Source organism: Oryctolagus cuniculus, chromosome 13, assembly GCF_051225735.1.
Source record: "Oryctolagus cuniculus isolate XC-2025 breed Fujian yellow rabbit chromosome 13, ASM5122573v1, whole genome shotgun sequence".
Classification (NCBI taxonomy): domain Eukaryota; kingdom Metazoa; phylum Chordata; class Mammalia; order Lagomorpha; family Leporidae; genus Oryctolagus; species Oryctolagus cuniculus.
Genome location: NC_142879.1, coordinates 99,237,110 through 99,257,535, shown reverse-complemented (window position 1 = coordinate 99,257,535; position 20,426 = coordinate 99,237,110). Strand labels below are relative to the sequence as shown.

The 20,426-nt window shown below is 38.0% G+C and overlaps 1 protein-coding gene across 38 annotated transcripts in view; it reads left to right on the top strand.

Annotated features, from left to right (window-relative positions):
- ZMYND11 (zinc finger MYND-type containing 11) overlaps positions 1 to 20,426 on the top strand; it is a 129,354-nt gene that overhangs the window by 99,400 nt on the left and 9,528 nt on the right. For 28 of the 38 annotated variants that reach the window (XM_070056008.2, XM_070056020.2, XM_008249358.4 and 25 more), the window contains 8 exons: positions 181 to 268; positions 1,480 to 1,535; positions 2,913 to 2,990; positions 3,813 to 3,931; positions 13,877 to 14,084; positions 14,515 to 14,583; positions 15,548 to 15,820; positions 16,127 to 16,312. In XM_070056008.2, the coding sequence (XP_069912109.1) occupies positions 181 to 268; positions 1,480 to 1,535; positions 2,913 to 2,990; positions 3,813 to 3,931; positions 13,877 to 14,084; positions 14,515 to 14,583; positions 15,548 to 15,820; positions 16,127 to 16,312 (1,077 nt within the window). The remainder of the gene's footprint in view (positions 1 to 180; positions 269 to 1,479; positions 1,536 to 2,912; positions 2,991 to 3,812; positions 3,932 to 13,876; positions 14,085 to 14,514; positions 14,584 to 15,547; positions 15,821 to 16,126; positions 16,313 to 20,426) is intronic. The other 10 variants (XM_089311842.1, XM_089311839.1, XM_070056021.2 and 7 more) reach the window with 1 other exon arrangement.

Here is a 20,426-nt window from a genome sequence, read left to right as displayed (position 1 = left end):
CAATATTAAAGAGTGGAGTTGTTGGTTTCTTTTATGCACTTTCTCTGTCAGTACTATAGGACAAAAGTAGTCATCTTAATGTTGTCCTAGAAAAACTGCTATGTCCCATACTTTAATCCTGTAAACATAATCCAGACAAATATTTTCACTGGTAACTATTTTATTTTTTGCTTTCTACAGAAAGTGAATGAAGGAAAATACCGAAGTTATGAAGAGTTCAAAGCTGATGCTCAACTGCTTCTCCACAACACAGTGATTTTCTATGGAGGTTGAATATTTTTTGGTTTGTGTGTGTGTGTGTGTGTGTGTGCATTTTTAAAAGATTTATTTTCTTTATTTGAAAGGCAGAAGTAAAAGAGAGAGGGGAAAAGACAGAGAGAATGCTTCCATCCACTGGTTCACTCCCCAAATGGCCCCAAATGGCCAGGGCTGGGCCAGGCCGAAACCGAAAGCCTTTAAGCTCCATCTGGGTCTACCACATGGGTGGTAGGGGCCCGAGCACTTGGGCCATCTTCCACTGCTTTTCTAGACACTTTAGTAGGGAGCTGGATTGGAAGTGGAGCAGTCAGGACTCCAGTCAGTGCTCATGTGGGAAGCTAGTGTTGCAAGCAGTGGCTTAACTCACTGTGCCATGACACAGACTCCTTGTGTGCAATTTAAACAAAATATTGTTTATATTCCATGTTGAGAAATATCTTTTATAAAACATTACCTCCCTGGCTGGCGCCGCAGCTCACTAGGCTAATCCTCCACCTGCGGTGCTGGCACCCCAGGTTCTAGTTCCAGTTGGGGCGCTGGATTCTGTCCCAGTTGCTCCCCTTCCAGTCCAGCTGTGGCCCAGGAAGGCAGTGGAGGATGGCCCAAGTCCCTGGGCCCTGCACCCGCATGGGAGACCAGGAGAAGCACCTGGCTCCTGGCTTCGGATCAGCGCAGCGCGCTGACTGTAGCAGCCATCTGGGAGGTGAACCAATCGAAGGAAGACCTTTCTCTCTGTCTCTCTCTCTCTCAGTCTAACTCTGCCTGTCAAAAAAAAAAAATTACATCCCCAAAATTAATATCTTAATGAGTAAATGATGTCAGAGTTTAAATTTAAGGATATTTGGTGCTTTATTTTATAGAATTAATTGCCCAACCTTAAAATTGTAGTATATTAAATGATGAAAATATAATTATTCTTTATTGTTTTATATATATTTGTCTTAGCTGAGGAGCTTCTCATAAGCACGTTAATTCTAATTGTTTCTTCATTAATATCTTATCATTCAAAGGGAAGGATCAGTATATATACGTAGAGAGTTAATGGTTGTGTTGGAAGTAAAATAAAAGCTGCTCATAAAATTTTACGTTGGTGACTGAACTTTAAAATAACACATTGGTTTAATAGTGTATTTCCCCCCTTACCAAACTAAAAGAAAATAAAATGAGAATATTAATTTTGATAGATTTTTGTTTATAGGTAATGTCTATCTTTAATTACAGCAGACAGTGAGCAAGCTGACATTGCAAGGATGCTATATAAAGACACGTGTCATGAGGTACTATCCCTTCCTAATAATTGAACTCTTGCTATAACCCAGATTTATTTATTTCAGGATTCCACTCTTATGTCTACTCTTTAATTATGTCATTTCCTTTAAATGTAATGTTATTTTCATGTTTGATACATATTGGGTATAATGCAATTGGAGAACAAGGTTCTTGGCAAAAGTGTTCAAAAAGAGACCTTGAGAATTAAATTTAATTATTAAGTAACATCTACACAGAAGCTTAGAACTAGCCTCAGGAGCTATTCTATTAGATAATGCACTGGCAAACATTCAGTAAATATTATCCTCTTCAAAAGAAGGATTCAGATCTGAATTCCTGCCTGATTACATAGATGGGAAAACAAAGTTCATGTTTATAAAATAAATGAAATAGAAATTTTACAAAGTATTTTTGTAGTCTTTCGTATTTAAAACATCTGTAACTATATTTTTACAGAAGTTGCTCAATTTTTATAAAATGGATTTTTTTCTTGCATTCATTTCAAATTTGACTTTTTTATTCATTTTTCATTCATTCAACAAACATTTATTGAATGCAGTGTTAAATGGAAAGAATAATGGTGATCAGGGTACAGACTTCTTGCTCATGGAGTTATAGTCTGAAGAGGCAGACTGGAAAAAAGAAAAGAAAGAGATGAAATATGTTTCTTTCCACGTAGTAAAAGAATGTTGTTTAAAAAGGCAAGGGACTAAATGGAGAATAAGTCAAAGTGAGGACTACTGTTGTTGTTAGCTGATATTTTATATCAACTAATCAGAAGCAGCTTTCTTTTTTACTTTTTGATTTGAGAGAGTTCCTGTCTGGTGTCACTCCAGAGCCAAATGCCCTCAGTGGACTTGCTTTGGTCCAAGCCAAAGGGAGACTCAATCCTGGTCTCCCACGGGGATGGCAAGAACCTTAAGCTGCCACTGCTTCCTCCTAAGGTCTACATTAGCAGGAAGTTGGAATCAGGAGCCAGACCTGGGCATTGAACCCAGACACCCAGAAACAGAACATAGGTGTCTTAACTGCTAGACCAAATGCTTGCCCCAGGAAAACATTTCTGTGGAAGTACTATTTAATCCGAGTACTAACTAGCCAGTGAAATGAGAGCAAAGCAGAATCAGACTGTGCCAAGCCTTGTAAAGAACTTCTTTTATTTAAAGTGTATTCTGAGATCATGAAGGTGTTTCATGCAGGAAGTTGAAGGATCTTCTAGTATTACTTACTGAAAATTTTAAGTTTAGGTATAAGTGATTATATAAGAAACAAAGGTTAAGACTATGTACATATTCTGAGAATACTAATTTATGTGAATGCATTTTATACAGTTTAATGTACATGTATATTTTATGTGAGCTAAAGTAGCTGCTTTTCTTTTTCAGCTGGATGAACTACAGCTTTGCAAGAATTGCTTCTATTTGTCAAATGCACGTCCTGACAATTGGTTTTGCTATCCTTGTGTATGTGAGATTTTATGATTTTTGTTTTTTAACTATTAAATGTATAATGTACTATCCTAATGTTATTTTCAGTTGCTTAAAGATTATAATCCTCCCTAACTACTTTTCTTTATATCAGAGTATATGTAGTTTTAGTGACAATAAGCAGTTGAAACATGGGGAAAATATCTGGGATTATCCATTTCTGACTTTAAAATCAGATACTTAAGTTTAAACATTGATATTAAATTGAATTTTTGCTTTCTTTTTATTATTTGATATGAACTCTAAGGCTTTGCGTTTGTCTATAGCTTGCATTTCCCCTAAAATGGGGAAGAACACTGAAATAGTATTTGAGTTGTTCTAGAGAGGCAGCCCCAGTGACAGCAGCTTCAGAGACCACATTAGAGAAGCCATTCTTCTGAGATATTACTGTACATATCTGTCCCTTGAGGATCTTGCTAAAATAGAGGGCTCTGATACAGTAGGTCTGTGTAGCACTTAAAACTCTATTTCTAAGAAATTCCCAGGTGAAACTGATCTGTTTGTTCCTAGACAATACTGTTGAAGCAAAGTTAGGGTGTTCTTCTTGCCACCAGTGTTCCACAGGGCCTTTTGCTTATGAGGCTGCCTCATTCTAGTTCCTCCTTTTTCTGAAATAAGGTTCATATTGTTATTCTTATGCAAATAGGAATTTTTTTGGTATTTTTCTTGAAGGTAAAACTGATCCCAGAAAAAACATTTGATTTTCATAATAATGGATTCTATTTTACTATGCAGTTCAATATTAATAGTATACTTGAATTTAATACTTTATGACATAGTAAAATGTTTTATTTCCAGATACCTAATCATGAGCTGGTTTGGGCTAAAATGAAAGGTTTTGGGTTTTGGCCAGCCAAAGTCATGCAGAAAGAGGACAATCAAGTCGACGTTCGCTTCTTTGGCCACCATCACCAGAGGTAATTCACAAACTCATGTGCCATGGTCATAACTGTGCCACTGAAGAAATCCTTAGGAAAATCTGTTGATTTTTTTCTTCAGAGAAAGTGTGAAGTTTATTTTCATTGGGAAGAAAATCAGCACATAACTATGCAGCAGAAACAATGGTTTCTGTAAATTATATTTCCAGGTATTTTTCAGATACTGTTCACTAAACAGGACATTTTTACTATCCAATGCTGTTGAACATGTTAGTGCTGAGATAAAGTAGTAGTGTAGAGGCCTCAGAATGCATCCATTTCATAATACTATAATGGTGTCACTGTTGTTTCAGTGTCCTTAAGTATACTATACAGACCCGGTCGGGGCGCCAGATCCTGTCCTGGTTGCCGCTCTTCCAGGCCAGCTCTCTGCTGTGGCCAGGGAGTGCAATGGAGGATGGCCCAAGTGCTTGGGCCCTGCACCCGCATGGGAGACCAGGAGAAACACCTGGCTCCTGCCTTCGGATCAGCGCGGTGCGCCAGCCGCAGCACGGCAGCCATTGGAGGGTGAACCAACGGCAAAGGAAGACCTTTCTCTCTCTCTCTCTCACTGTCCACTCTGCCTGTCAAAAAATTAAAAAAGATAAAAAAAAAAAAAGTATACTATACAGAAAGTGGTTTTTTTTTTTTTTAAAGAATGTTTGAGCTAACCTACTTGAGTCCTTAGAGTAGGTGTGTCACCTGAGGAGAATATTAAGACATAAAATTAAATTTCCAAAGATTTCTCAGTCCACTTAAGTTTATTTCCTAGAAGAATTCATGGAACACTTCTAGACTGCTGGGTGTCATTTTCTTTGCTTTTCATAGATATGCTATGTTCATACACTATTTGAAGTCAGTTATTGGGTAGAACATACTTTAAAAATCTATTCTATCATGTTAGAATATTTGATTCCATCTTGATGAAGATGCCTATGTAATACTTGAATCTGTCTAGGTTCAGTACCCAGGTCTGGCTCCTGACTGCAGCTTTCTGCTAATGCTGATGCTTGAAGGCAGTGGTGATTCCTCAAGTAACTGGGCCCCTGCCACCCATGTGGGAGACCTGGACTGAGTTCATGGCTTCAGCCCAGCCCAAACGTTTGTCGGCATGTGGGGAGTGAACTAGTGTGTGAGAGCTCTTTTGCTGTCTGTCTCTCTCTGTGTTTCTGACTCTCACATTATTTAAAAAAAAAAAAAAGGTAAAATATTTGACTAATTGAAAGTGAACTTTATAAAATTATAATCACAAATTTTTAATTACTTATACATCATATCGTGTACCAGAAGCATATGGCTGTTGAGCCCCTTTTTTTAGATTTTAATATCATAAATATTCCTTTGATAGCCATCATATCACAGATATGTGGGTGAAAAAAATTTTAAACAAATAAATGGTTTGGGACTAGTCCCTTCTACACACTCAAACAGAATAAACTGCTCCTTCCTGTACTCTGATCACATTGTAAATCTCCAGGACAAATATTAACTTTGATTGCATTTACCATGATTGCTGCTTTAGTGGGATTTTGGTAGGCTTTGCAAGATTTTGCCTGCCAGGGAGGAATACAATAGCTGACAAGCTCTGACTGTCTTATTAAAGAGGCTGAATCTTTTTTGTTGCAAATAGGTAGAGGATGTTTTGGGCCAGGCTAAGAAATCAAGATGTGTGTTTGAGGTGTGTGTTTGCTTCCTTTTTACTGTTATTATTTTATACATCAGAAAGTGTACCTAGAGATATTTTTTAAACTGGAATCTGATTATCTATAGTAATGGAGATTCTTAAAAAAATTTTTATTAATACAAAGAGAACAGATTTCATGTGTTTCACAGGTATAACCCTAAGAAAATAACCATACTTTTCTCCCACACCTTTTTCCTCCTTCAGTTCTCCTCCTATCTTCCTCTTTTTCCTTTAATTTCTGCAAAAACAATTTCAGTCCACTCTATAATCACAGCCTTAATGCACCACTAACCATAATATTCAACAAGTAAGAAGTAGAAAGACCACAGTTCCACAGGAATATAAACAAGGGCTAAAAACCAACAGTCAGATCACAAGGTGTCCATTTTGTTTCTATACATTTTTTGTATTATATATTAACTACTACATATCAGAAAACACAATATTTGTCTTTTGGGGACTGGCTTATTTCACTAATCATGATGGTTTCCAGTTGCATTTATTTTGTTGCAAAAGCAGGATTTTATTCTTTTTTTACAGCTGAGTAGTATTCCAGAATGGGTATATATCACATTTTCTTTGTCCAGTCATCCAGTTGATGGACATCTGGGTTGATTCCATACCTTAGCTGTTGTGAACTGAGGTACAGTAAACAAGGGGGTACAAATAAGTTTTTCACATGCTCATTTCTTTTCATTGGGATAAATTCCAAGGAGTAGGATTGCTGGCACATATGGTAGATGTATTTCCATATTTCTGAGAAATCTCCATACTGTGTTCCATAATGATTGTATGAGTTTACATTCCCACCAACAGTGGATTAGGGTACCTTTGTCCCCACATCCTCACCAGCATTATTATTGTTTTGATTTTTGGATAATAGCCTTTCTAATTGGGGTGAAGTGATCTGTTGTGGTTTTTTTTGTTGTTGTTGTTGTTTTTTGGTTTTTTTTTGCATTTCCCTGATGGATAGTGATGTTGAACATATCTTCATGTGACTGTTGACCATTTGTATTTCATCCTTTGAAAAATGCCTGTTCAAGTCCCCTGCCCATTTCTTGACTGGATTAGTTGTTTTATTGTTGTTGAGTTTCTTGAGCTCTATAAATCCTGGATATTAACACTTAATTAGTTGCATAGTTTGCAAATGCTTTCTCCCATTATGTCAGTTGTTTCTTCACTTCGTTGAGTTTTTACTTTACACTGTAAAAGCTTCTTAGCTTGATGTAATCTCATTTGTGTGTTTCTGCTTTTATTGTCTGTGTTTCAGGGATCTTTTCCAAGAAGTCTTTGCCTATGCCAGTGTCTTTCAGAGTTTCCCCAATGTCTTCCTCTAGTAATTTGTTGGTATCAGGTCATAGATTTAGATCCTTGATCCATTGTGAGTTGATTTTTTTTAAAAGATTTATATATTTGAAAGTCAGAGTTACACAGAGAAAGGAGAGGCAGAGAGAGAGAGGTCTTCCATCCGATGGTTCACTTCCCAGAAGGCCGCGGTGGCAGGAGCTGCACCGTTCCAAAGCCAGGAGCCAGGAGCCTCTTCCTGGTCTCCCACGCAGGTGCAGGGGCCCAGGGACTTGGGCCATCTTGTACTGCTTTTTGTACTGCTTTCCCAGGCCATAGCAGAGAGCTAGATCGGAAGAGGAGCAGCTGGGACTAGAACCGGCACCTATATGGGATGCCGGCACTTCAGCCAGGGCGTTAACCCACTGCGCCACAGCGCTGGCCCCTGTGAGTTGATTTTTGTATAAGGTATAAGGTAGGGGTCTTGTTTCATACTTCTGCATGTATAGATCGAATTTTCCCAACATCATTTGTTGAATACACTTTCCTTTTCAAAGCAGGGATTGATTTTAGCTCATTTATCAAATATTAGTTGGTTGTAGCTATGTAGATTAACATCTGGGGTTCAGTTCTATTCTGTTGGTCTACATGTCTATTTTTGTGCCAGTACCAGGCTATTTTCATCATAACTGTCATGTCGTATGTCTTGAAATCTAGTATCATGAAACCTCCTGCTTTACTTTTGTTTGATTGCTTTAACTATTCAAGGTATCATGTCTGTATGAATTTTAGCATTGTTTTTTCTATATCTGAGAAGAATATCCTTGGTATTTTCATTGGGATCCCATTGAATCTCTAAATTGCTTTGGGTAATATGGACATTTTGATGATATTAATTCTTCTAATCCATGAACATGAAGCTTCTTCCATTTTCTTGTATCTTCTATTTCTTTCTTTAATGTTTTGTAATTTTCACTGTAGTGCCCCTTCACATCCCTGGTTAACTAGATATCTTTCACATCCTACATTAAATTTATTAACCAAGATAGTAAACTTTTTTGTAGCTATTGTGAATGATACTGCCCTTAAAAATTCTTTCTGAGGGGCCGGCACTGAGGTGCAGCAGGTTAACCCCCTGCCCTGAAGCACCGGCATCTCATATGGGTGCTAGTTCAAGTCCTGGCTGCTCCACTTCCAATCCAACTCTCTGCTATGGCCTGGGATAGCAGCAGCAGATGAGGCTGGCACCACAGCTCACTAGGCTAATCCTCTGCCTGCGGCGCTGGCACACCGGGTTCTAGTTCTGGTCAGGGCGCCGGATTCTGTCCCGGTTGCTCCTCTTCTAGTCCAGCTCTCTGCTGTGGCCCAGGAAGGCAGTGGAGGATGGCCCAGGTGCTTGGGCCCTGCACCTGCATGGGAGACCAGGAGGAAGCACCTGGCTCCTGGCTTTGGATCGGCGCAGCACACTGGCTGTAGTGGCCAGTGAACCAATGGAAGGAAGACCTTTCTGTCTGTCTCTCTCTCTCACTAACTCTGCCTGTAAAAAAAAAAAAAAAAAAAAAAAAAAGAAGAAGAAGAAGATGGTCCAAGGCCTTGGGCCCCTGCACCCACATGGGAGACCCGGAGGAAGCTCCTGTCTCCTGGCTTCAGATCAGCGCAGCTCCTGCCATTGCAGCCATCTAGGGAGTGAACCATCGGATGGAAGACCTCTCTCTCTGCCCCTCCTCTCTCTCTGTGTAATTCTGACTTTCAAATAAATAAATAAATCTTAAAAAAGAATTCTGAGCCATACAGTGTTTGGGTATAAGAAGGCTATTAGTTTTTGTATATTGATATTGTATCCTGCAACTTTACCAAACTCTCTGGTGAATTCCAATTGTCTCATAGTAGAGTCTTTTGGTTCCCCCATATATAGACTCATGTCATCTGTAATCAGGGATAATTTGATTTCCTGCTTTCCAGTTTAATTTCTTTTTCTTGCCTAATGGCTCTAGCTAAAACTTAAAGAACTATATTAAATAGTAATGGTAAAAGTGGGCATCCTTGTCTGGTTCCAGATCTTAGTGGAAATGCTTCCAGTTTTACTCCATTCAGTAAGATGCTGACAGTGGGTTTGTTACATATTTCCTTGATCATGTTGAAGAATGTTCCTTCTGTACCCAATTTGTTTAAGTTTTTTATCATGAAAGGTGTTGTATTTTATCAGATGTTTCTCTGCATCTATTGAGATAATCATTTGGTTTTTGTTTTTCAGTTTTTTAATGTGATATTTCACACTTATTAATTTGCATATGTTGAACCATCCCTGCATACCAGGGATAAATCCCACTTGGTCTGGGTGAATGATCTTTCTGATGTGTGGTTGGATTTAATTAGCTGGTATTATGTTGAGGATTTTTGCAGCTGTGTTCATCAGTGAAATTGATCTATAGTTCTCTTTCATGTATCTTTTTCTGATTTTGGAATTAAGGTGATGCTAGCCTCATAGAAGGAATTTGGGAGTATTCCCTCCCTTTCAATTGTTTGAATAGTTTGAGAAGAATTAGAATTAGTTCTTCTTTAAATGTTTGGTAGAATTCAGCAGTGAAGCCATCTAGCCCCGGGCTTTTCATTTTTGGGAAGACCTTTATTACTGATTGAAATTCCATCTTAGTTATTGGTTTGTTTAGATTTTCTGTGCCTTCATGACTCAATTTTGGTAGATGGTATGTATCCAAAAATCTATGCATTTCTTCTAGATTTTACAATTTGTTGGCATTTAAGCTGTTTATAATAATTCTTAACACCTTTTTTTAATTTCTGATTTTATTAGTTTTTGTTTTTTTGTGTAGTTAGTTGGCCAGTGTTGTGTAAGTTTTGCTTATTTTTTCAAAAAGCCAGCTCTTCATTTCATTGATCTTTTATGTCACTTTTTTGGTTTCAATTTTGATTATTCTCTAATTTTAATCATTTCGTTCCTTCTAGTAATTTGAGGTTTGGTTTGTTCTTGTTTTTCTAGGTCCTGAGATGCATTCTTAGATCATTTATTTGATGCCTTTCCATTTTTTTTGATATGGGCACTAATTGCTGTAAACTTTCCTCAACACTGCTTTTGCTGTATTCCATAGGTTTTGATATGTTGTATTGTCATCTTTTGTTTCTAGGAATTTTTTTATTTCCCTTTTGATTTCCTCTGTGTCCCACTGTTCATTCAGGAGCATATTGTTCAGTTCCCATGTTTGCATATTTTCTAGAGATTCTTAAGTTGTTAATTTCCAGCTTCATTCCATTGTGGTCAGAAAAAATACATGGTATGATTTGTTTGTTTTTTCCAGTTTGTTCACACTTGCTTTATAGAATAGCATATGGTCTATCCCAGAGAAAAGAATGTGTATTCTGCAGCTGTGTTATGAAATGTTCTGTACATATCAATTAGATCGACTTGATCCATAGTGTAGATTAGCTCGGTTGATTTTTTTGTCTGCTTGTTTAGTCCATTGATGATAGTGGAGTATTTTTTTTTTTAAGATTTATTTGTTTATTTGAAAGAGTTACACAGAGAGAGGAGAGAGAGAGAGAGAGAGAAGTCACTTCCCCAGTTGGCCACAATGACTGGAGCTGTGCCAATCTGAAGCCAGGAGCTTCTTCCAGGTCTCCCTCTCGAGTGCAGGGGCCCAAGGAATTGGGCCATCTGCTGCTGCTTTCCCAGGCCATAGCAGAAAGCTGAATCGGAATTGGAAGTGGAGCAGCCAGGACTCGAACCAGCACCCATATGGGGTGCCAGCACTGTAGGCGGCGGCTTTATCTGCTATGCCACAGTGCCGGCCTTGGCCCCAGTAATGGAGTATTGATGCCTTCCATTATTATTGTATTGGAGTCTATGTCTCCCTTAAGATCCTTTAACGTGGTTTAAATAGGCATGCTAGCATTAGATACACATTCATATTCAGTCATCACTTCTTGTTTAATTGATCCCTTTTCATTACCTAATGCCCTTTTTTATATTGTTCGACAGATTTTTTTAAGGTCTACTTTATTTGATGTTAGGATGCCTACTGCTGCTCATTTCTGCTTCCCATTAGCATGAAATATCTTTTTCCGTTCTTTTACTTTCAGTCTTGGGTGTATCTCTGTTTGTGAGGCGTGTTTCTTGCAGGCAGCAAATAGATGGATCTTGTTTTTTAATCCACTCAGTCGGTCTGTATATTTTAATTGGGGATTTTAGGCCACTTAAACATTCAAGATTTTACTGATGATAAAGAGCAACATGGCCTGCCATTTTTCCATAAATATTCCTATTGTTTGCTTGGATTTCCTTTGTGCCTTTTTTACTAGATTTCCTGTCTTCACATTCTTTCGTGATAATGACTTTCTATGTCTCTGTGTGTATTATATCCTTAAGCATCATTTGTAAGGCTTTATGAGTGGTGACAAATTCTTTCAATTTCTATTTGTTTAGGAAGGTCTTTATTTCACCTACTTTTATAAGCGAGAGCTTTGCTTGGTACAATATTCTGGGTTGACAGCTTCTTTTAGGACTTGTTCTCTCCATTCTCTCCTACCCTGTAGGGTTTCTGATGAGAAATCACCTGTTGGGGATCCTCTGAAGGTAATCTGGCATTCTCTTGTGCGTGTTTTAGAATCTTTGTTTTATTATGTTTTACTGTTGAACATTTGACTATAACATGTCATGATAAGATCTTTTCCAACCGTGGCTATTAGTAGTTCTATGTGCATCCTATACTTAGCGGTCCTGATCTTTCTCCAAATTAGGAAAGTTTTCTGCTGTTATTTCACTGAATAGACCTTCTAATCCATTCTCTCTTTACACACCTTCAGGAACTCCCAAGACATATGCGTTTTGTCATTTGATAGTATCCCATAAATCTCAAATACTATGCTCAGTTTTTTTATTTTTTCTTCGTGTTTCTTGGGGGGAGGTGGGCAGGGTCTGACTAAGAGATATTTCCAAGGATTTGTCTTACAGCCCAGATATTTTGTCTTCTGCTTCACCACATCTGTTATTAAGGCATTCCGCTATATTTTCTATCTGACATACTAAATTCTCCATTTCTAGTATTTCAGTTTGATTTCTGTTAAATATCCTTATCTCCCAGCAGAATTTTTCATCTATGTCAAATATGGATTTCTTTAACTCATATATTTGCCTTTCTCTTTTTGAGTTGTCTTTTGATCATCCTTTTGAATTTCTTTTCAGGCATTTCATTAATCCTTTTATCCTTACGTTCTAATATTGGAATCAATATTGTCTTCCTTGTTTGTGTTTCTTATATTTCTGTGTTTATTTTTAACCATTTGTGGAAACACTTGTTGGTCTTCTCCTGTTAGCTTTTATCTTTGAAATATGCCTCTTTGGCCTAGTGGAGTTATCTTCTCCATCAGTGAAAATCCAGAAGGGAGTACTGGGTAGGGACAGGGAGAGCTGGCTGATGCTCCTGGGTCAGGCAAGAGTCCAGGGTGACACCCAAGTTTGGGGTGGTGGATCTCTTGTATCATCCACAGGAGGGAGGGTATATTTGGGTCAGCTGGTGTGATCACAGCATCATCCCCTCTAGAGGTGTGTTATGAACTGAGTTGAGAGTTAATTTAGGGATATATGAATCAATTCATTAAGTAGATAAGTTAAAGGGAAATAACACTCTCATAAGTTTATGAAGTCATTCCAGGAAGTCAAATCTTCTGATTCCAGACTCCTCTCTCAAAAGTAATCTGCTTTTGTAATGTGGATAAAATACTTTTATTAGTCGCCTAATACATAATAAGAATACAATAAATATTTGTTGACTGAAAGAATAAATATAATATTAATTCAAGAACTAATGGCATTGAGCTCTTCCGTAATTTTATTGTACTCTGTTAAAGTTTAGTTTTTCAAAATGGAGTATATTTTGGTATGGTTGAACACCACATTTATGCCAGATGAGAATTACTGATATATTTTTAAAGTATGTACAAATAGTGTTATGAAAGTTCAGATTTAACAGTTTCAGCTATTGTTAGCGTCTAACAATTTTGTTTAATAAAATCTGCTTACCTTACCTGTACAAGCCAGTTAGAAATATTTATTGGTGGCTAAGGCACTTGGGTCCACAATTCTCTAAGAAAGTCCTTCAAAATGGTCTTAGGCCTCATATTCTAGAGCTCTGTAATTACCACCCAAGAACAAAAATTGTGACATCTTAGATATTTATAACAGAAGGCTGAGAAGAACAAAATCTCTGTGTGTTCACAGTGCCACATCTCCGCTTGTACTCTGTGCTCTAGAACAAATATTTCTCACATATCCTTCCAATTTCTTACTTTACTGGTGATATTCCCTATGCCTAGAATCTCTCATTTTCTCTGATCTTAGCTTGTATGATGAAGCCCAAATAAAACTTTCTGATCACCCAAAACTAAATGATTGCCTTTCTTTCCACAGCACCATAGAATACCTTACTTCCTGTTGCATTGGATTAGAATTCTTTATTCATTTTTTTCTGACAAAAGTTTAAGTCACTGAAAGCAGAGGTAGTATAGGTAGTGTTATCCTAATAACCAGAAGATCTGAAAACTCATTGGCTTCTACCCTCTGTTTATTAATTTACCTTAACATGGGCAACAACTCTTCTAGCTGCCAAGCAAAAATAAAATCATTAAAAGCCTTTCATTTTTGTATTCTTTGTAGTGCCTTCCATTGTTTGACATAAAACATTTGTAGATTTATTATCTGTGACAAATTGAACTGCCTAAAGAAAATAGTGAACAGTTAAGAAGTATTTGTGACTTACTCCAGTTCTGAGAACTTTGCTTTGATGACTGTGAAAAAAGTATCTCACATATTTTGTACTTGGTCAGAGTTTATTTAAGCATTAACTAACAGTCTTAATAGATTAATAGTTGCAGCAAGTCATACTTTATAATGAGTTAACTAAGTACAAGTAACACCTTTCCTACCATTTTGGATATTTCTAAGTGTACCTTTAAATTTTCATAAGGGCCTGGATTCCTTCTGAAAACATTCAGGATATCACAGTCAACATTCATCGGCTGCACGTTAAGCGCAGTATGGGTTGGAAAAAGGCCTGTGATGAACTTGAGCTGCACCAGCGTTTCCTTCGTGAAGGAAGATTTTGGAAATCTAAGAATGAGGACCGAGGCGAGGAAGAGGCAGAATCCAGTATTTCCTCTACCAGTAACGAACAAGTGAGTGGTGTCTCAGTTAGGAATTACCCAGTTAATTATTATTTTTCAATGTGAATATCTCAGTGTACACTCCTCACTGTAATGAACAGATTTTGATTTTTTTCCCTTTCTTATAAACATTTGTGAAATGTTCTGCACAAGTAAACCAAAACTAATTCAACTAAATAGACACATGATCAATGACCTTGAGCCTGACCCTATCAGTGTGAAGAGTGTAAATACTCTGCTCATTATTGCAGGTACATTAGCTCTTTCAAGCCATCAGTTACCAGAATCTGTAAGTAACATTAAGTGATAACTGAGTGGATAGAAGGAGTTAATGGCAAAAGAAATAATTTTTCCTCACCTGTGGGTCGGCTGTAAGTATTTTCAGCAGAGAAATTTTCCTAGTGTCTGGAATAATATGATATTGCTTTTATAATGCCCACAGCTGAAGGTCACTCAAGAACCAAGAGCAAAGAAAGGACGACGTAATCAAAGTGTGGAGCCCAAAAAGGAAGTAAGTTGCCCACCTTGGAATTTTCAGGTGGCAATTGAAACAGGAAATACTTTGAATTTATGGTCAAGATAACTGCTCCTAGTAGATACTTGTGAAATTCAGTTGTCATCAGTCAAATAATATCCATCAAGTTTGAACCCAGTCTTCTGACTTTTCCTGTTCTTAACTATTGCTGCTAGCGTTACACACACATGCTCAAAGTCTCCACCTTAACTAAGAAACTACTGACCAAAATTTGGCTAAGTGGGAAGGGTATGTTGTGCATTTCCTGGACACTCATATTTTTCATAGCATTATTAAAAGCAAAGCATTTCTCCAACAAATGAATTATGCCTATGTTTCAAAACTGGAGGAGACTATGATTGAACCCAGCAATTTGAAATTATGTAAGCTGTGCATGTTTTAATGCTATGTAAATCTGGGAACATCCCAAACACATATTCAGTGAGAAGTGGTTTAGGATTTTAGGAAATCTGTTAATGAATCTATTCCAAGAGGTGAATTAAGTTAATGATTTTTATTTCAGTCTGGTCTATTTTAAAAACAAAATTAGTATTACTATGTAATGAAATTATTATTGAACCTTCTGTTAAGAATTAAGTTAGCTATTAATTGCATGGCTTATTTCACTCTTTCATTGATTTGGGAGAGATTTATTTATTCATTTATATTTAACAATGATAAATTACACTTAGCTTCCTAATCATATGCTTTTTAGTGGCAGTTTATTACATGGCAATGTATATATGAGGATATCGCTGTATTTTTATCCTAATACAAGAAGTCTTCAAAAAGATGTGGAAAATGTGTGTTAAGAAAAAAAATGCATGGATTTTAGAATTTATGCACCAAAATACACTTATAGTTTTATTGTCTACAAATTTTTTGAAGCTCTATGAAGCTGTTCTTGAACTAGTGAATTTTACTGCTTTGTTTGCATCTAAACACATTTCTTACCCTTTAGGAACCAGAGCCTGAAACTGAAGCTGTAAGTTCCAGCCAGGAAATTCCCACAATGCCTCAGCCAATTGAAAAAGTCTCAGTGTCAACTCAGACCAAGAAGTTAAGTGCCTCTTCACCAAGGATGCTGCATCGAAGCACCCAGACCACCAGTGATGGAGTCTGTCAGAGTATGTGCCACGACAAGTACACCAAAATTTTCAATGACTTTAAAGACCGGATGAAATCTGACCACAAACGGGAAACTGAGAGAGTTGTCCGAGAAGCTCTAGAAAAGGTAAAGCTAGTCTTCACACAGGTGCCTCCTTCTACAACCTGGGCCTTTTCTGTAGTGGTTTAGCTTCTTTTACTTATGCATCAGTGGGGTAACAAGTTTTCAAAACTGGGAATATAATAAAACCACTATCTTTGAAACATTTTAATTAATAATGGTACTTTTATCTTCTAAATTTTTTGTATGTTTTGATGAAAAATAGAAAAAGGACCACTTAAGTAGAAACTATGTATTTATTAAGTTTTGGGTTCAGTTTAGATGGTCTGTATAAATTGTGAGCTGATGTACTGTGGGTTAACTTCATTTCAGCTGCGTTCTGAAATGGAAGAAGAAAAAAGACAAGCTGTAAATAAAGCTGTAGCCAACATGCAGGGTGAGATGGACAGAAAATGTAAGCAAGTAAAGGAAAAGTGTAAAGAAGAATTTGTAGAAGAAATCAAGAAGCTAGCAACACAGCACAAACAACTAATTTCTCAGACCAAGAAAAAGCAGTGGGTAAATATCAATATTTTTAAAAATTTTTATTAACATGTAATGCTTATACATTTTTATGGGGTGTAGTGCAGAGTTTTAAGACACATACACACACACATATTTAAATGTAAAATGATCAGATCACGAAGCTAGCGTTTCTTTATAGCTACACCTGCAGGTCCTCTCTTCAGTCCTTTACATAGTGATGTATTGTGTGAACTGTAGTTGCCCCACTGTGCTATGAAATACTAGAGCTTATAACTCTATTTGGTGTTCATTATCCAATCCTATCTCCTGGTATTGACTGTTCTAAGTTCAGATTGACTTTTTTTTTAACTTCTATGAGAGAGAATATGTGGTATTTGTCTTTCTCTATCTGGCTTAATGTAATAACTTCCAGTTCATCCATTTTGACACAGATGTCAGAATTTCATTCTTTTTTACAACTGAATACTACTCCATTGTGTATATGTGCCACATTGGCCTTATCTGTCGTCCATCTACAGATCTGTAGGTTGATTTTCTTTTGTTTTGTTTTTTTTTTTAACTTATTTAGTGAATATAGATTTCCAAAATACAGCTTATGGATTACATTGGCTCCCCCCCACCCCCATGACTTCCCTCCCACCCGCAACCCTCCCTTTTCCCGCTCTCTCTCCCCTTCCATTCTTATCAAGATTCATTTTCAATTTTCTTATATACAGATCAGTTTAGTATACATTAAGTAAAGATTTCAACAGTTTGCACCCACATAGAAACACAAAGTGAAAAATACTGTTTGAGTACTCGTTGTAGCATTAAATCACAATGTACAGCAGCTCATTAAGGACAGAGATCCTACATGAGGAGTAAGTGCACAGTGACTCCTGTTGTTGACTTAACAAAATGACACTCCTGTTTATGGCATCAGTAATCTCCCTATGCTCCAGTCATGAGTTTCCAAGGCTGTGGAAGCCTTTTGAGTTCACCGACTCTTATCTTATTTAGACAAGGTCATAGTCAAAGTGGAGGTTCTCTCCTCCCTTCAGAGAAAGGTACCTCCTTCTTTGAAGACCTGTTCTTTCCACTGGGATCTCACTCACAGAGATCCTTCATTTAGGTCCTTTTTTTTGCCAGAGTGTCTGGGCTTTCCATGCCTGAAGTACTCTCATGGGCTTTTCAGCTGGATCCGAATGCCTTTAGGGCTGATTCTGAGGCCAGAGTGCTGTTTAGGACATCCGCCATTCTACGAGTCTGCTGTGTATCTCGCTTCCCATGTTGGATCATTCTCCCCTTTTTTATTCTATCGGTTAGTATTAGCAGGCACTAGACTTGTTTATGTGATCCCTTTGACTCTTAGTCCTTTCGTTATGATCAATTGTGAACAAAAATTGATCACTTGGACTAGTGAGATGGCATTGGTACATGCCACCTTGATGGGATTGAATTGGAATCCCCTGGCACGTTTCTAACTCTACCATTTGGGGCAAGTCAGCTTGAGCATGTCCCAAATTGTCTGTAGGTTGATTTTCTATCTATCTTGGCTGTTATGAATGTTGCTACAGTGGACATGGGACTGCAGGTGTCTCTTTGATAGGCTAAGTTTATTCCCTTCATATGTATACCCAGATCTGGGATAGCTGGGTCATGTGGTAGAGTTTTGGTTTTCTGAGGAACCTCCATACTGATTGGTTATCCTAATTTACATCCCCATCGACAGCATATATATGTTCCCTTTTTCCATATCCTTGCTAGTGTTTGTCATTACTCTTGTTATTTTGATAGTAGCCATCCTGTCTGGAGTGAGATGATGTCTCATAGCAGTTTAGATTTACATTTACCTTGCAACTAGTGCTATTGAACATTTCTTCATAGATTGGTTGATTGTTTTTTGTAAGAAATGCCTATCAGTTCCTTTGTCCATTTCTTACCCACATTTCTTAACTGGATTTTCGTGGGGTTTGTTGTTGTTTTTGAATCTTGAGTTCTTCATATGTTCTGGATATTATTCCTTTGTCAGATGCATATGTCGATTATATCTTCACTCTTTCAGTTGTTTTATTCCTGTACAGAAGCTTCTTAGTTTATTATAATCTCATTTGTTTAATTGTGCTTTTTTGTTGCCTGTGCTTTAGGGGGTCTTACCTTAAAAACCATGTCTATACTGATGCTTTGAAATATATCCCCTATGTTTTCTTCTGTTAGTTTCACCGTTTCTAGTCTTACATTTAGATCTTTGATCCATGTTGAGTTGATGTTTCTGTAGGGTTTGGAGTTGGGGGAATCAAGTTTCAATTTTCTGCATATGGCTATTCAGCTTTTCCAGCACCTAATTATTGAAGAGGTTGTTATATCTCCAGATAGATTTTGGTGTCTTTGTGGGGATTCAGTTGGCTGTAGATACATGGATTTATTCTGCAATCTCTGTGCTGTCGTTTGTGTGTCTGTTTTTATGCCAATACCAAGCTGTTTGTAGTTTGCCTTAAAATCAGGTATCCTGTTTCTAGATCTTTGTTATTGTTGATTTGTTCAAGATCACTTTGGCTATACAAGGTTTTTGTCTTCCATACAAATTTTAGGATTTTTTTTCTGTTTCTCTCAAGAATGTCATTGGTATTTTGAATGGGGCATGCATTGAGTCTGTAAATGATATTGGGTACTATGAGCGTGAACATGGGAGGTCTTTACATTTTTTGTTTTCCTCAATTTCCTTTATTTGTGTTCAAAACTTTTAATTTAAAACTTTGAAATGGTAGAGGTCTTTAATATTGTTGGTTAAGTTTATTCTAACTTTTTTTTTTTTTTTTGACAGGCAGAGTTAGAGAGAGAGACAGAGAGAAACGTCTTCCTTTTTCCGTTGGTTCACCCCACAATGGCTGCTGTGGCTGGCGTGCTGTGCCAATCCGAAGCCAGGAACCAGGTGCTTCCTCCTGGTCTCCCATGCGGGTGCAGGGCCCAAGCACTTGGGCCATCCTCCGCTGCCTTCCCAGGCCACAGCAGAGAGCTGAACTGGAAAAGGAGCAACCGGGACAGAACCGGTGCCCCAACTGGGACTAGAACCCAGGGTGCCGGTGCCACAGGTGGAGGATTAGCCTAGTGAGCCGCGGTGCCAGCCTCTAACTTTTTTTTTTTAAGATTTATTTCTTTGTTTTGAAAATCAGAGTTAGAGAAAGAGAGGGGGAGAGAGAGAGAGATCTTCCATACTGGTTCACTCCCCCAGGTGACCACAGCCACCAACACTGGGCCAGGCTGAAGCCTGGAGGCAGGAGCTTCAACCAGGTCTCCCACGTGGGTAACAGGCCACTTGGGCCATCTTCCACAGCTTTTCTCAGGCCATTAGCAGGGAACTAGATCTGAGTGGAATAGCCATGACAAGAACTGGTACCCATACAGGATGCTGGTGTCACAGGTGGCAGTTTAACTCTTTATGGCACAATGCTGGCACTGCCAACTTACTTATTTTGGCAATTACACTAAATGGGATTTCTCTTAAAATTTCTTTCTCAGTGACTGTTACTGGTATAAAAATGTTACTGATTTTGGTTGTTGATTTTGTATGCTGCACCTTTTCTGAATTGGTTTATCAATTATAATAGTCTTTTTTGGAGTCTTTAGGTTTCTCTCTATATAGAATAATTTCATCTGCAAACTGGGATAATTTGACTTCCTCCTTTCCTATTTGTATATCTTTTTCTTTCTTTTTTTTTTTTTTTTTCAAAGATTTATTGATTTATTTGCTAGTCAGAGCTACACAGAGAGGAGAGGCACAGAGAGAGAGAGGTCTTCCATCTACTGGTTCACTCTCCAGATGGCCTCAAAGGCTGGAGCTGCGTTGATCCAAAGCCAGGAGCCAGTAGCTTCTTCCCAGTTTCCCACAGGGGTGCCTGGGCCCAAGGATTTGGGCCATCTTCCACTGCCTTCCCAAGCCATAGCAGAGAGCTGGATGGGAAGTGGAGCAACTGGGTCGAACCGGTGCCCATATGGGGTGCCGGCACTTCAGGACAGGGCGTTACCCTGCTGTGCCACAGCACCGGCCTCATTTCTTTCTTTCTCTTGCCTACTGGCTCTGGCTGGAACTTCCAGTACTGTGTCAGATAAGAGTGATGAGACTGCACATGATTTGTCATTCCACACCTTACAGAAAATGCTTTCAGCT